Below are 16,796 nucleotides of genomic sequence, written 5' to 3'. Positions count from 1 at the left end.
TGCTCACACTGGACACTGCCCTTCCAGTGGGTTATAAAACCTGTCTGCTGGAGCCAGTGCATCTTTGTCAAAAATCAAGAAGTTAATAGTATAAAGTGCTAGATTTAGTAGTTCTCTAGGGTTACCTGTGGCTCCCCCTTTCTTTTGTTTTTGGAGGAGCGTCTTAAAGTCTCTGTTTCTCCTCTCTACTATTGCCTGTCCTTGAGGATTAAAGGGTATGCCAGTGGTGTGTAAAATCTATTTTAAGGGGAGGAGATGGCTCAGTGGGTAGAGCACCAGCCCTGAAGTCTGGAGGACCTGAGTTCAAATCCAGCCTCAGACACTTAACAATTCCTGGTTGTGTGACCTTGGGCAAGGTACTTAACCCTAACTGCCTCAGCAAAAAGAAGAGAAAACAAACAGAAAGGTCGTGGCAATGGCAATGCAAGCAGTCTCTCCTCCCCTTTCTTTTCCACTCCCCTGCTTCCACCCACCAAAATCGTCATTTCCTATACAACACATCAGGACTTGCACAAAGAGTGGGTGGGAGCCATTCTTTCTCCAAGCTTATATATTAATAGAGTATGGTCCAATTACTATTTAGCCTCATGTGCTTGGGACCTCAGTGCATCAACTCAAGCCTCAACCCATTACAGGGTAGAAAAGGAGGCTGGCAAGGTCAGGGACAATCTCATGGAGGAAGTCTTGTTTGAGCTGAGCTTTGAAGGAAGCTAAGTACTTCTAGGCAAAGAAATGCATCCCAGGCATAAGGGAAGCTCTGTGCAAAGGCATGGAGATGAGAGATGAAAAGTCATGGAGGAGCAGCAACAAGAAGGTCAATTTGGCTGGATCTCAGAGTGTGAAAGAGATTAATATAGACTAGATAAATTATATATAAATTGAGTGGAGTCCACTTGTGAAAGCCTTTAAATGCCATGCAGCAGAGTTTGCATTTTGTCCTCCGGGTTATCCTAGAGATAAGAGGGAGCCACAAGAGATCCCTGAACAAGAGAGTGACTGGAGCCTTGTGCTTTTAAAGCATGACTGGCAATTATGTGGAGGAGAGAAGCTTAAGGAAGGGAAACCAATGGGGAGGTTATTGTGATGCTTGACGTGAAAGGTGATGGATGTGGCCTGGAGTAGGGGGTTGGTAGATTGAGGGGCGGGAAGAATGGAAGAGTGCAGGGTTGTTGGGGATTCTGTGAGTCTCTGCCTGGAAGTGAGGAGTGAGAAAGGGGAAGATTACCCTGAGGGTGGGAACCTGTGCAGTTGGAAAATTGGTGGTGCCCTCAGGGATGGAGGCGGGAGCTGTGGGAAGCCGCACCTGAGAGGAGCTTCAAGGGCAGATGCAGGGTTTATCAGATAACTGGATGCACCCACGGAGACCACTGCTTCGGGAACACTCCTCCTTTTCTTTACTGCTTTGCTTAAGGAAACATTCATTGTATTTGATGAAATGTTCAGAAAGTTTTTAAGAAAAAAATCAAATTTAAAAAAGAAAGTGCATAGAGTGTACAAAAATACAGAGATGGGTGGTAGAATGTGGTTTTCAAGGAATAGCAGGTATCAGATTAATCTGGCTGGAAGCTGGGAGGGAGAAAAATAGAATTAGATCATATTTCTGACAAGTTTTTAACAAAGAATGCAAAAAGGGGGGCAGTTGGATAGCGCAGTAGATAAATCATTAGCCCTGAAGTCAGGAGGACCTGAGTTCAAATGTGGCTTTAGGCACTTAACACTTCCTTGCTGTGTGACCCTGGGCACACCCCAATTGCCTCAGCCAAAAAACAAACAAACAAACAAAAAAAGATTGCCAGAAGGTAACTGTCCCTTTCATCATAAATAGAGTCCAAGGCAGTATCTATCAGTTATGCACAGCAAATCAAAACAAGCAACTTCTTCTATTTGGAAGAAAGGATGGACCACTGAAAAAGCCCTGCTAGTTGCTTAAATCACACTCTTTACATACAATATTTCGAAAGAACTGCTTCTTGAATTTTGTAAGTCATTTAAAAAACTAAAACATTTCCTTCTTGGTTTCTAATGCCCTCCCTGTCCCTATATCAGAAATTACTCCATATTTGCGTCTGTGAAGGGCAGAAGGCGTTAAGGCCTTGATACAGGTCTTCCAGGCTTGCCTCAGACCCTTCCAGGCTCCTGGACAAATAAGAGGCTCCCTGTGGTATAGGTTAGAGTCTGCAAATACCCCGGCAAGCCTGAGAATGGCAGAGCTGGATTAGGATGTAATTGGGAACTCTTTAACAAAATAAATAAAGACACAATAAAACCTAAAGAGCATTACATTTTAAAATTGAGTCATTATGGAGCTTAATGAATCCTGATATACAGATTCGTGGACCCCATTTCTGTTTGAGTTTGACACTACTGCTTCAGGCAATGCTCTGAGCCAGAAAGTGCAGCTTAAAAAGCACATAGACTTTCCTCACCCCAGCGTTTGCCCAGACCTGTAAAATTGGAGGTAGGGGGTCCCTATTCCTTACTTTTCTGAGTATTTTAATATATATTCTTTTAGGATAGGGATTCCTACATGCTCATCTTTGTACTCCTCAATGCTTAGCACAGTACTGAGCACAGAGTCAGCATTTGATAAATGCTTGTTGGATGGATAGGGGAAGGAGGGAGGAAAGGAAGGAAGGAAGGAAGGAGGGAAAAGAGAAGGAAGGACCAAATTGCATGCCAGACTTGTAATTCAAAAGATCTGATCTCAGATCTCATCTGGGAGCTGGGTGACCAGATCTGTAAGACACCTGATCTCTCCGGGTCTCAGCTTCCTTATCAGTGGTTACTCCAAATGGTGTGACCCTTTATCTTCTGTTTCCAGCAGAGTAACAAGCATTTGCCTTGTGCTTTTCCAGAGGGGAGGGTTCAGGAGTACATGCATGACTTCTTTTGTATTTCTGTGCTGGATATGCTGAAGTAGCTTAGTTAATTCAGAGCTGACCTTGAAGCTGTGGATATCTAAGTTCAAGTCCCATCTCTGATATATACTGACATGTAATCCTGGGCAAACCAACCTCAAGGCCAAAGGTGTCTAACAGGTGGTCAATAATGTTTCAGGAACCATTTTAAAATGTTGGGAAATATTTAACAAAATAAATAAAAATACAGTAAAACACGGATAATATCCCTTCCCTTTCCCCTCTCCTTCCAGGTAATTGGGGTTAAGTGATTTGGCCAGGGTCACACAGCTAGTAAGTCTCAAATATCTGGGATCCTTCCTGACTCCAGGGTTGGTACTCTGTGCACTTGTGCCATCTAGCTGCCCCTGATAACATTCCTTTTTAAAACTAATACACAGATCACAACGTAGTTTTTTCATCTTTTTTGCTATTTGTTTGCTTTTTGCTTTCTAATTTTTTCCTTTTTTATCTGATTTTTCTTGTGCAACATGATAAATGTGGAAATATCCATAGAAGAATTGTATATGTTTAACATATTGGATCACTTGCTCTCTAGGGGAGGAAGGGAGAGAGAAAAAATTGGTGACACAAGATTTTTCAAGGGCAAATGTCAAAAACTATCTTTGCATATATTTTGAGAATAAAAAACTGTTATTTAAAAAATAATAATAATACTGAGATCACAGGGATGCTTATGTACAGATGAGTGGCCATTATCTTAGAGTTCAGCGCCTCTAGTTAATCCCTGGTATCATGAACTAAAGGGAAGGTGCTCACCTGTATTGATAAGAGACAGTTTCTTCACTCAGGAATTCCATCTTTCAGAGAAATCTTACCGTGGAGGGCTGGGATTACTGAATCTGGGGCACTGACTCGTGTTTCTAAGAACCACAGTAACGTGGCTGCTTTTCCTGATCTCTGCAGGTTGCACTAGCTCCCTACCAGCACTTGGAAGAAGACATGAACAGTCTGAAGCAAGTATTGGAGATGAAGAATCAGCAGATCCATCAACAGGAAAAGAAGATCATAGAGCTGGAAAAGCTGGTCAGTTCTCCCCCGACCTGCCTGTTCTGTTTTCTGTGATCTCCTCTCCGTCGTCCTGGCTTGGCAATGCTCTGGACCAGAGCAGGGCTAAGGGAACTGAGCGGCCAGCTTTTCAGCTCTGGGCCTCCTGCCGCTCGCAGATCACAAGTGCAGGAGGCGGGCACCCGGCTGTCTGGGTTGGGTGAGGGCTGGGGGACGAATGGAGGGCAGCCACCAAAACAAAGGTGCAGCTTCTGGGAAGGGAAGGTCCTTATCAGCCTTCCTAAGAAGCATTACTCTGGGTTCTGGCCACCCTCGGATAAGAAGGACATAGATAAGCTGCAGAAGAGTGAAGGGCCTTGAGTCGGCTATGGCAGCACTAGTGGAAGAAACTGTGGATTATTAGCCTTGAAAAGAGAAGACTAAGGGGCACAGGGAGGGAAGAAGGGGTCTTCAGATCCTTCAAGGACCTTCCAGAGAAAGCGGGATTCGATTTATTCTGACTGTGCCCAAGAGGCAGACCTGGGCATGACTAGGTGAAGTTTACCTAGAGACAAATATGGACTGAATGTCAGAAGGGGAAAAAGAGAAAGGAATTTTATCGCATTTGATCCTCACAACTACTCTGGGAAGTAGGTATTATTATTATCCCCATTTTATAGTTGAGGAAACTAAGGCAGACAGAGTCCAGGGTTACCCAGCTAGGGAAAGTCAGGGACTGGTTTGAACTCAGGTCTTCCAGCTTCAGGCCTGGTGCTCCAGACACTGTACCGTCAGCCGCTTCTTAGGAAAAACAGATGGATAACTAATAGTTAGAAAGTTTTTCCGGCCTTCAAATCATGATGTTAGAAATTTGAGGGGAGCAGCTAGGGGCCACGATGAATAGAACACCGTTCATAGAGTCAGCAGGATCTGAGTTCAAATCCAGCCTCAGTCATCTAGGATCTCCATGACCCTGAGCAAGTCACTCATCTCTGATTATCTCTAAAACATTAACAAAAGAGGGGGGAGGGGTGCAGAAAAGGAAGAGAAACTGAATTGATCCTTCCTTCTTGGAAAAGGTATGGTCCATCCATCCAGGTGGCTGTGACTAGCACATCTCACCAGTCAGCTCTCTAGTGAGCTGGTACACCATTTTAAGGATTTGGTGACACAGGAAATCTGCACAATCAGCTCACAGACCCTGCAGCATTTAAGGTCCTTTACTTTTTTAATATTTTTCAAACTATCTAGTAGGCTTCTTTCAAATAAAGACTCCTGTCTGCCTATTTGCATAAAATAGAGAAAGAGAAAATCAATGAATTAGGCTTGCAAATAAAGACTCCAGTCCGGATTGAATTAAGTACATTCTTGGCAGGGACTTAATGACCACTTTAGCTACAAATAATTTTTCTCCACCATACAATAAATTATTTCCTCCTACAATGCAAGACCATTGAGAAAATCTCAGTTAACAGCCTCTAAACTTTCTACAATTCTTCTAATCTGGGACACAAGGAGGATCAAGATGAGCTAGTCCCTAAAGCTAGTCAAGCCTTTCATTAATATGTTAAAGCGGGATTTCCTTTCATCTCCAGGAAGGGCCAGGTGCAGAGTAGCCAGGGGGTACACAGGAGAGAATGCCCCGTCTGGAGTCAGATGCTTAGTAGTTGTGTTAATTCTGCTTACGTTGGTTTCCTCATCTGTAAAATGAACTGGAAGAAGAAATGGAGCATCTTTGCCAAGAAAATCCCAAAGAGACTCACAAAGAATTGAATGTGACGGGACAACAGCAAAGGTCTAGATGACCATTGAGATCCTTTCCAACTTTCATCCTTTCTGAGATTTTTGTGAAGCTGTAGATCTTAGACGGTGTCCCTTCTATGAATAACAGGGTAGGGTTAGAGTAGGAATCAGAGTTGGCGCTTGATTAAGAAAAAACTCCAGGATTCTCTTAGATACCAGATGGGGTGGAAATCACCTGCCTTCATCACACAAGAAACTCTTCCAGTCCCTCCTCCAGCCCCCCTCTTTCTTTAAACTCTGCTTTTTTCTGCTTCACTGTAATTTCCCCCAATCACCTTGCCTCACAGATAGACCACAACTTAGTTGTTCCAAGAGCAACTCTCGCCCAGCTCCAAAGCCTATGGAGGTCATGTCCCTGTAAGGAGAGGGGATGGCCTCTCTCACGGGATGCCTGCTAGACATAAAGTCAGCAGGCAACAAGCGAGTCCCAGATGTGGATTTAAATAATCAGAGTGGGTTTCTTATTTTCCCAAATACAGGCAAAAACAGTTTTCAACATTCACCTCTGCAAAGCCTTGTATTTTTCTCCCTCCTTCACACCCTCCCCCATCCTCTAGACAGCAGGCAATCCAATACAGGTTAAACATGTATGATTCTTCTAAATATATTTCCATATCTCTTATGCTACACAAGAAAAATCAGATCAAAAGGTGAAAGAAAAAAAAAACAAGAAAAACAAGCAAACAAACAACAAAGTGGAAATATTGTTTTGATCCACATTCAGTCTCCATAGTTCTCTCTGGATGCAGACGGCTCTTTCGATTATAAGTCTATTGGAATTGCCTTGAATCACCTCATTATTGAAGTATCAACTTCTTCACAGTTGATCATCTCATAGTCTTGTTACTATGTACAACGTGCTCTTGTTTCTGCTAATTTCATTCAGCATCAATTCATATAAGTCATTCCAGGCTTTTCTGAAGTCAGCCTGCTTGTAATTTCTTATAGAACAATAATATTCCATAACATTCATATACCATAATTTACTCAGCCATTCTCCAGCTGATGGGCATCCACTCTGTTTCCAGTTCCTTGAAACTACAGAAAGGGCTGCCATAAACATTTTTGCACATGTGGGTCCCTTTCCCTCTTTATTGATCTCTTTGGGATACAGACCCAGTAATGGCACTGCTGGGTCAAAGGGTATGCACAATTTGATCCACATGTGCAAAAATGTAATGTGTGAATATAATGGAATTTATTGTTCTATAAGAAATTGTTTGCTTGGTAGTTATTCTTTTTTTTTTTTTCTTTCACCTTTTGATCTAATTTTTCTTGTGTAGCATAACAAGTATGGAAATATGTTTAGAAGAATCACTCATGTTTAACCTGTATGGGGGAGGGTATGAAGGAGGAAGAAAAATTTGGAATACAAGGTTTTGCAAAAGTGAATGTTGAAAATTATCTTTGCATGTATTTGGAAAAATAAGAAGTTATAAAAAGTTTTTTTTTAAGAAAAGGAATATTTTAAAACTATATGAACAATATTATTTTTTCATCCTTTGAGAAAATGATTATTTTTGAAATGGGAATAAGAATTAATAACTTGGATTCATAGATGTTACTTGCCTATTTGTGTATACATTACGCTACAATTATGATACTCATAATTGGCCCCATTTTTATTTGTGTGGCATGACATTTTAAAGATAGTTTTAGAAGTATTTTATACTCATCACCTCATTTTATTTTCACAAAAACTCTGTGAAGTACATAATACCATTATTAGACCCACTTTACAAATAAGAAAACTGAAGTTCAGAAGACACTTGACACTTGACCAGTAGCTCTAGTCTTTTCACTAAATCACCCTGCTCCAAGGCTTCACTGCCCCTTTTAGTTCACTCTTGTAGAATTATAGCATCCGAGATTTAGAACTAGAAGGGACCCTAAAAATCCTCTAGTTAGACCTCCTCACAGATTAATATGGAGACAGATCCATAGAGTTTAAATGACTTATCAAAGATCAAAAAAAAAATTGAAATTTGAACTCCATAGTATCACACTCCTTGTATTCATTGTTATCCTAAAATACAACTAGTTAAAAATTGTAGAAGGTCCAACCCAAAAAGGAGTTAGTCAGCTTTGTCTTATAGTTGGGAAACTTAGACCCACTGAATTTATGACTTGCCCAAGTTCACACAATGTCAGAACCCCAGACTCATACCTTCAGATATTTTCCCACTAGAGCACATTGCCTATGGGTTAAATACACTGGCAGTGAGCAATATGGGTTAAAGAAGGAATTTTGACACATGTATTAAGTAATGAATGAAGTGAGTATAATTCAACAGCAATGAGTTTCTGAAAATTTTGGGAATTGGCTTTGGCGTCTGAGTCTCAGTGACATCACTTCTTGGCCAAACAGCAGACTCCTGTCTACATTGTTACAAATGAATTCCCCTTCAGTTATGGTTCAGGCTCTTCACGATGCTCACCTGACACTTGGGACAACAATGGGTGTGTCTACCTGTAAAGCTGTAGCCCAGGAGGGATGGTATTCAAGGCTGATCTTTAGAAATGCAGGACGTTCCCCTGGGCACATGAAGCTCAGATCAGGGAACTGAAAATACCACTGGGTTCTGCTGTGCCAGGTATCCTGCTATACTCTGGCCATCTCCCCGGCTGTCACAGGGGGCTGCTCCTGAGCCAGGGCAGAGCAACAAGGTGCGACGGGGTCAGAGTTCCAGAGTTCTGGGTACACAGAGTGGGGGCTCTGGCTCTGACCGGTACTAAGTCCTTGCAGCGAGCTTAAAAACTTTTTATTCTTTTACAGGCTGAAAAGAATATTATCCTGGAAGAAAAAATCCAAGTGCTCCAACAGCAAAATGAAGACCTCAAAGCAAGAATTGACCAGAACACTGTGGTCACAAGGTGTGTAGCTTTGAGCATCTCTCAATTCCAGAATGAATGTAAGCCATTGAAGGCAGGAGTTTTTGTCTTTGTCTCCCCAGCCAAGCAGTGCCGGGCACATAGGAGGTGCTTACTAAATGCTGGTTATCCATCTCTTTTCATTGCCTTTAGGGATCTGCTGTTTATTCCCAACTTCCCTCTCAGTTCTCCCTGGCCAAACTGGGCGAATTTCTCCATGAAGAGCCCTTCTCTCTGCTTGGTTCTTGCCTTTTCCCATTTGAATGTTTTCAATGGGATGGGATGGGAACCCAGGACCCTCCTTCACTCTCCATTGTGCCAGGTTGATTTTCCAAATCCCAAGATGAACACAAAGCACTTTGAGAAGGAAGAGGAGGGACGGAGCTGAGAAGAACAGGGCAAGTTTGTAGTCTCTGTGCAGGCTAGAGTTAATACTGGTTCCAAATGACGAGGATGGGGCATTTGGCTCAAGGGCATGGAAATAGTTGTGGTGTTTAGTTCCCAAGGAGAGGCCTAAGGGTGGAATGTACCGCAGGGTAAGAGGGAATGCACAGGAATGTAGTTCTACAAGCCTCCCAGCTCTTCCCCTATTCAAATCAGAGAGCTCACTGGCTGCAGTTTCCCAGTCCCATCTTGTCACAGTCTCTGGCTCTTCTCTACCCTGTCTTTGGCCAGAATGGCCTCTTCCCTTTTCCTTCCTCCTCTGTCTGGGTTCTTGCCTTGGCCTGAGTAGGTGCAGTAGACCCCCAGTTCATGCTTCTTAGCCCTATGAACAAGCAATGCCCTTTTTGTCCGGATGAGTCCAGCCAGAATTTGGGCTGTGGGCCTTAGCTCCTGGCCCACCTGGAACCTGCTCTCCTATCAGATTATGGACTTTCCCCAACACTCATGCTTCCTCCCCAGTCCTAAATCAGTCTGCCAAAGGAGCATGAGTTGGGAATCTGTCAGAGAACTCCAAGGTAAATCTCTTCATGTGACTCTGATAGAGATCCAAGGCCAGATCTGGTAATGGCTTTTGTACTTTCTTTCTGTACCTGGTAAGCATGGCTTAGGCCCTTCACTTTCTAACCAGAAGCCTGCCAGAAGCCACAGTGTGCTCATTTTCCTTGAAAGGGCAGTCCTGTTTCCTAGCCTCCACAGACTCCTCCACAGACTCCCCCACAGTCCCTTGACCAATCCTTAGTGGGCCTTAACAAGGCCCTTATTTTATATAATGCCCTTTCCAACCTTGATATAAAAATAAATCTGAAGAACCATAAAAAGCTTCCTGAGCTCCATGGAAGGCAGGCACTTAACAAATGGAGCCACTGGAAATTGCTATTATTGTTGTCACTAATTAGGTAAGTGATTAGCACTCTACTGACATCAGGAGCAAGAGAGTAAACCTTAGGGGTGAGTTTAGATTTTATTAATTACTTTGTCAATAATTCTAGTAAGCGACTCCAGAGGAAGAAAAAAAGCTAATATTTCAAGAAAAATTTTAGAGAATCTGTGGTTTTCAATGATCCATGCCAAAGGTCCCTCTTCTTTACCTTCCTTCCACTAGTACAGGTCATCTCAATTTGATCTTTGGTTATATGATTGATGATGTTATATTGTTGTTGTTCAATTCCATCATATTTTTTGTGCCTCTATTTGGGATTTTCTTGGCAGAAATACAGGAGTGATTTGCCAGTTCCTTCTCTGTCTCGTTTTACAGATAGGAAACAGAGGCAGACAGGGGTAAGTGACCAGTCCAGGGTCACATAGGTAGTAAGTGTTTGAGGCCAGATTTGATGTCAGGAAGATAAGTCTTCCTGGCTCCTATCCAGGGAACAACGTAGCTCTCCTATAATCATTCGCTCTCTTACTTTATATTACTGTTGTTGTTTGTATTCTTGTTTATGTGGTTTTTAAAAATATATTATTGTTTGCTTTATCCAGACAGTTATCTGAGGAAAATGCTAACCTTCAGGAGTATGTGGAAAAAGAAACAAAGGAGAAGAAGAGGCTAAGTAGAACCAATGAGGAGCTGCTTTGGAAACTCCAAACTGGGGACCCCACCAGCCCCATTAAACTCTCCCCCACGTCCCCCATTTATCGCTCTTCCTCGGGTCCTCCATCGCCAGCCAAGATGAGCACAGCTCCAAGATGACAGCGCCACTCCATGCAGTCTCCAGATGCCCCCCAGCTTCTCGGATCCCTGAGGGTTTTCATCCTAAAGAGAGTGTTAGTGAGAATAGGGGATACCTGAGGCCTGCTGCTGCCTGCATGCTTGGTAGCAGCCTTCCTGTGTCCTAGACGGCGGGCTCTTCTCCTCCCAGTGTACGAAGTTTTTGGTCTTGGCGCTCCCGTGTCCTCAAAAAGTATAACCCTGGTAGTCTGGCGTGCAAACTTTTTATTTTTATTTTTTATTTTTACTATAGTTAGAGCCAAAAGACAAAAAGCTCTGGTGACTGATTGTCCTTCTAAGGTGAACTTTCACTGCAATATTTCAGGTTAGTTACAAACAGTTTGATTTGGAATTGACCCTCGTGTTATGTACCACACCAAGACATGTATATCTCTAGACATGTATACGGATATCCTTGCAGCTGTTCTGAATTGCATTTTTTTATAACGCTGTGCTGATATATTTTAATGATAGTCAGCAGTTTTCTAACTTGTGCCTAAGAATTATAACTAAATTAGATGCATTTCTGTCTAGCCTCCCAGGAATATTTCTACCCAAAAGAGAAAAAGAAAAAAAAAAAAAAAAACAAGAAAAAAAGCGCCTTCAGCCAACCACCAAGTGGTAATCCTATTTAACATGAACACCAGCGATTTGTGATATGGTAACTGCCTTCACAACAATCAGCTTCTTATTCCACTTGTTATGAGGTCACTATTATTCCATTTGCAGATTTTAATTATTAGTATCCTTGCTGTGAGTTGATGAGGGACAGCAGCAAGAAACCCTGAAGGGTTGCAGCGGTTTCTCAGATGTTTTTCATGACAGTGACTCATATGTATTCTCCTAAACACAAGTCTTTGCTTTGTTCCCTAAATGACATTTCAGAAGCAATTGGCAAGCTAGAATGCATTCGGAGAAACGTAGTGGTCCTTCCAGAGTGAAGATGAGAGAGACTGCCGCTGGGACCAAGGCGGTTTGGGTCCCTTCTCAGAAAGCTTCTCCCAGAATCGGCATCTCCTTTAGAGCAAAGTGCACAGGCTGGCCCCGGCCTTTTGATTTGATTTGTTCCAGCTTCTCACAATCTTCTGGACAGATGCTTGAAAATGGATCGACTACATAAAGCTACATTAGCCCCCCACCCCACAGTAAAGGCCATTACCCTAATTACCCCCTATCTGGACTACTGGTGGGGAAGGGGATGTCAGCAACTCCTGAGAACTGGCCAGCCCGGATCGATCACGCCCTGAGCTCTGCTAGAGCATCATGTGGGACTCAGATACACCTGCGGAGTAGTTGGGGAGGGGGGTCCTCATGTTGGCCTGGCCAGTTCTCCAGAGGAAACCACAAAGTCAGCGACTTCCCTTCTCTGTTGTCTGCCCAAGTGGGCCCGGGTGGGCTGCCTGCCGGCCTGGCGCTCGGGTCTAGAACAACAAAATAGAACGTGAAAAGTGTTCTGTGGTGTTGTGGCAGTTTAGAAGCATGGCTCACAAAAGGGGAGAAACGTCGATTTGAAAGCTGTAATAATGATGATGATGACGGTGGTAATGATGCTATTATTTTGTGTTTGTGGCAAGGGCCCGGGTGTCCCCTCCCTGCGCAACCCCCCCAGTGCCCGCAGCAGGCGGGCTCAGAGAATGGGGAGGGGGGAGAGCGCAGGGCGGCCCGCGGGCCCATGCAGACCGGGCCCACGCAGGCAGGCAGGGCCCCGGTGGCGCGGCAAGCTTCCAGCAGACCTCCGAGGGTCTCTTACCCACTCCAGAACATGAACATTAGGTTAAGGTTTAAGCAACATTTACTTTTCTTTTAGTGGCTTTGCATGATGCTGTGATATTGAGTATGTTGGGCGTTGTTAGAATAGATCATGACCTATTGACTAAGAGTTTGAAACACAAGACTAGATGTAATTTCCGTAGCAAGTACGAACGCAGGTACCACGTGCACAGCCCCTAAGACGACAACTTCCACTTTGCACTTGCTAAATGCAGCTTCCCCGGCAATCCATATTTCAGTGTTATGTTAGGTTCCGTGATGATGCGGTGTTAGAATGTCCAGAGTGGTAGCCACGTTAGAACAGAATCCCCTCCTGGACCCCCTAGACCGACCGTGGCCAGCTGAGTGAGCCAGATATAGCCCCGGCTTTGTCGGGCTCGAGCATCTCCCTTTCCAGTCATGGTGCTTCATCCTCCCTTGGCTGAAAGACGTGTGAGCGACAGCTGCTCCCCTCCTAGCCCGCAGAGAACTCAGGCTTTCCTGAAAATGATTCTCTTCTCTTTTCCTCTCCTCTAGCCAGAACTCTATAGTGTTGTCATGGGCAAGGCAGCTTGGCTCACGGTCTCCCTGTTATCTCTGAAATATTCAACAGAACATCCTTCTCCATCATTCCTCCAACCAGGTCCATTTCTGACTACTATGGGCCCCTTTGGGAGACTGAGACTGTGCAGGAGTTTGACTCCAAGAAGTGTGCCGAGGGGCCTTTGTGGGACTTAAAGTGAATTGAAACTGTCCTGTGGGGATATTTGAATATCGTGGAGATAATGAGACCCTTCCCCTATCCTAGGTTTTATAAAACTAATCATGAGAAAGCATTTTAGAAATAAGGAAGGAGCTATTTTTGCATGGGAACTCTGGCTGTTTCTGCCAAATTATTTCCCCACTTAGCCCCCTGAAATCTCTTAGTCTTCATTCCCATCACGATCATGGGCTCTTCTGTGCACCCCTGGTGCTCCTCTTGAGAGCAGTTGTTCTGCTTGGGGACACGGGTGATGGGCCGTGTCTGTGGTCAGTAAGTGAGAGAAATTGTGAATCAGTAGAAAAGGAGCAGGAGATTGATGACAGATTTCTGCCTTCATATGTTTTTAACACCACTTGTTTTCAAATCCAACCTCATTGGGACCACCCCCATCAGCACATGTCCCTTGATTCATTCAGAGTGGAATCTGCCTTTGGAGGAGGAAGGCTTCCAGTCGTAAGGCCAAGCAGGGGGCCGGCTTACTGACAGCTGTCCGCTTTCTCTGGCAAAGGGAGCACGGTGGTGGTCAAAGTACCACAACTCCTAATAACTGGTCACGGAGCCCATTCCTCCCCAAGAGCTTAGTGAGAGCTAAAGTGTAACTACCATTTTATGAGCCAAATGTCAGAATAGTTTTTTCTTTCAGGGAAAAAAATAAAACCTTAAACACATGCAAGGCCAGAGACTTAATTCCTCCTGAGATTTACTGCAGGAACATCATCAGTGAACCAAGTGCTTCATCTCTATTTCTTCTTAGCTCCTAAAGTAAGGTTCCGCCTTTGGCAACCAGATCCTTTGGTTTGACCATCCCCAAAATTGTACAGAATGGAGGAAAAGCTACCCAATGCCAGCAGATTTGCCCAAGTTTTATAGTTACTCTTGAAGGATTTTCCCTTTTTGTTTTTGCAGGAATGTGAGTCTATAGGAGATAACTTTTATATTACCTTTAGGGAAAACTTGTTTCCTTTAGACAGGTTTGGTAAGAGAGTTGACTCTTCAGGACTTATTAAGTGATCCCATTGGTCAGTAGCATCTCCTGGATTCCCAATGGCTTTTCTGTCCCTCTCATTTGTTGACATAAAAAGAACTTTGTTTTAGAGAGCATTATAATCAGGATCACATTTGTTTGTATAGTTAAACACTGGATTATCCTCAGTGGTAAATTTTGCTTTCAGTTTGATTGATATTTAGTTAATGACTTGCTCTAAAAACATACCTAGGCACTTTATTGATCAACAGCCATTCTAATTGCTTTCTTTTTGGAAGTCCTCTTGGAAGCTCACAAATTCATCTTCCCTTAAGTTGGCAACATACATTTGTTCCAAAGAGGGCACGGTCACCCTCCAGATGGAGAGCGTTTACCTAGGAATCGAAAACAATTTAGACAAGTAAACAGCTTCCCAGCTGCTGCTGCTTCACATCTCTAATGTTCCGTTATTTCCATGGAAGTCACTTCTCAAAACATATTACAGTATTGCTCTAAACAGCACATGTGCCCAAACGTTCCCAAGCTGGGGACCATCCCGTGCTTCCGATCTTCGTCACTTGTCTTCCTTAACGAAAAGTTGACTCCACTGCCCAAAAGAGTAGGAGAGGTGACCCCTCAGAAGTTTTTAAACCCAACCGTAGCCCCTTCTTAGCTTTTTCTTCCCTCCTCGTGTCACGTTAGATCTGAAGGAGCACCAAGGTAGATCCCGGAGGTAGGGGGCAACTTGCCCCATCCATCACACAGCCCGACGTTGGCTCTCCCCATCACTCGGGTGTTTGCTATCCTGCAGGACTGGTCCCCGGGACTTCTTTGCAATTCTCAGAGCTCCTGGGGGTTATGCCCCAGCTTGCCACTACCTTGCTTTCCTGAGGTACAAACTACAGGCCGTCCCAGACAGTCATACGAAGGGAATCAAATCCGTCGGGCATATGCTTAATATTTTCGTTTTATTTAAATGTGTGTTGACTGTCGGCCTACATGGACTGTCCCCCTGGTCTTTGTTTAGCGCCTCCTGTGTTTTCAATACTTTTAGGAAGGGAAACTACAAATACCTCCCGGATGCTATGGGAAAATACTCCTTTCCCCCGTTATAAAAGAAGCTCACCACTCCCCTCCGCCAAGTCCTGAGTCCGGTGGATTAGACAGGGGCCAGTAAGAGGCGAGGAAGGATTCCCGGTTAACGTTCGGGGCACGCAGGCTCCCTCGGCCTGTGACCTGGACTACTTGGATACCGGGCCTTATCCGGGTCGGAACCGAGTAGACCTCATCGATGTGCCCTCGGAATGCTGCTGAGCCAGCAATGGCCGGGAACGTCCCCAGCCCGAGCCTGCGGGCAGAACACGGCCTGGGGCACCTCGGGGTCCGCGGTCAGGCCTGGGGGGGCCACAGAGCTCCGAGCAGCTCGGGGCGTTTCACACGCAGCTGTTCGGCTCCTCCAGCGTGTCCTCCAGCGATGGTCGGGTGCGGGTTGTGAATTGTAAATGCCCTCCTCTTCCCCCGAGACTTTCAGGCTGCCTAGGAAGGGAAGGGTCACGGCCCGCCTAGGCCACAGGGTGGCACTGTTGTCTCCAGGACTGTAACCACATCCATCCAAAGTATTCTTGGGGGTCAGGGCCCCAGCACTCCACCAGCCCACTCCCCAACTGCCGTCTTCCACAGAAAGAATCAGCGGGGGCCTGGCCATTCTTGCTCCTTTTTGACTTGCTAATCAAATCCCCCGCTGGGCTGCAGGATGCTGCGGACAAGCGAGCCCCCTGCTCCCCCCTTTTTTTGTAGATGAGTTTTAAGTAAAAATAGTTCCTGCCTTTCACACCAAGCTCACCGGTGACCCAACGCGGCATCTGGTGTGTAGAAATGATCAGTTCCACTTGGGGGAGGGGAGGGAGGTGGGGGGGGGGAAGAAACATGAAAATCAGGTATTTGATGTCTCTGCACTGAATGCATTTGTGTCCTGTGGACGCATTGCACATCCCTAAAATGGGTTGGGGGTTTTCTTCCACACCGTCCGAGTTACTCAGTCTGATTAATATGGGGTGGACAAATCACATGAAGAGTTTGTATTGAGTCCTGATGTACAGATAAGTGTAATATATTCCTGATAATAAACACATGCTCCAATGCCACCGGGATGGAAACATGCAATTGCCGGGTAGCTGCTCTGGGCTTTTTTTCTGTCGTGTGTGTGTGTGTGTGTGTGTGTGTGCGCGCGCGCGCTCCCTACACGGGGGACAACTTAGAAAACACAAGGACAATGTCCTGCTGCCCTTTTGGAAGTAATTACCTTAAATCACTACAACTTCCATTTTATAAATTATAGTCTCAGTGAATTTGCCTTTTCTACGAAATATTACTCCTTTCTCGGGGGGGGGGGGGGGGGGGGAGATAATGGGATTCCAATTCGCCTCAAACTCCAACAATCACGCTGATAAATGGGGGGGGGGGGCATAGAAAGGAAAACTCCCTCTCAATAACATGGAAGAACAGCAATTGATGTGTTTAGTGCCGTGCAGTTCTTGTCAAAATCACACCAAAACCTTGGGGCACGAAGCACTCATCTCTTGGAGGAGG

At 44.7% G+C, this 16,796-nt stretch overlaps 1 protein-coding gene across 3 annotated transcripts in view; it reads left to right on the top strand.

The window, feature by feature from the left end:
- MTUS2 (microtubule associated scaffold protein 2) overlaps positions 1–16,370 on the top strand; it is a 451,993-nt gene extending 435,623 nt beyond the window's left edge. For 2 of the 3 annotated variants that reach the window (XM_051986519.1, XM_051986521.1), the window contains 3 exons: positions 3,825–3,944; positions 8,485–8,582; positions 10,503–16,370. In XM_051986519.1, the coding sequence (XP_051842479.1) occupies positions 3,825–3,944; positions 8,485–8,582; positions 10,503–10,713 (429 nt within the window). In that variant the 3' untranslated portion in view covers positions 10,714–16,370. The remainder of the gene's footprint in view (positions 1–3,824; positions 3,945–8,484; positions 8,583–10,502) is intronic. The other variant, XM_051986520.1, reaches the window with a different exon arrangement.
- The last annotated feature ends 426 nt before the right edge of the window (positions 16,371–16,796 follow it).

The sequence above is a fragment of the Antechinus flavipes genome, chromosome 3 (assembly GCF_016432865.1).
Source record: "Antechinus flavipes isolate AdamAnt ecotype Samford, QLD, Australia chromosome 3, AdamAnt_v2, whole genome shotgun sequence".
NCBI lineage: Eukaryota > Metazoa > Chordata > Mammalia > Dasyuromorphia > Dasyuridae > Antechinus > Antechinus flavipes.
Note: the sequence above shows the minus strand (reverse complement) of the source record. Positions and strands in the feature narration are given on the sequence as shown.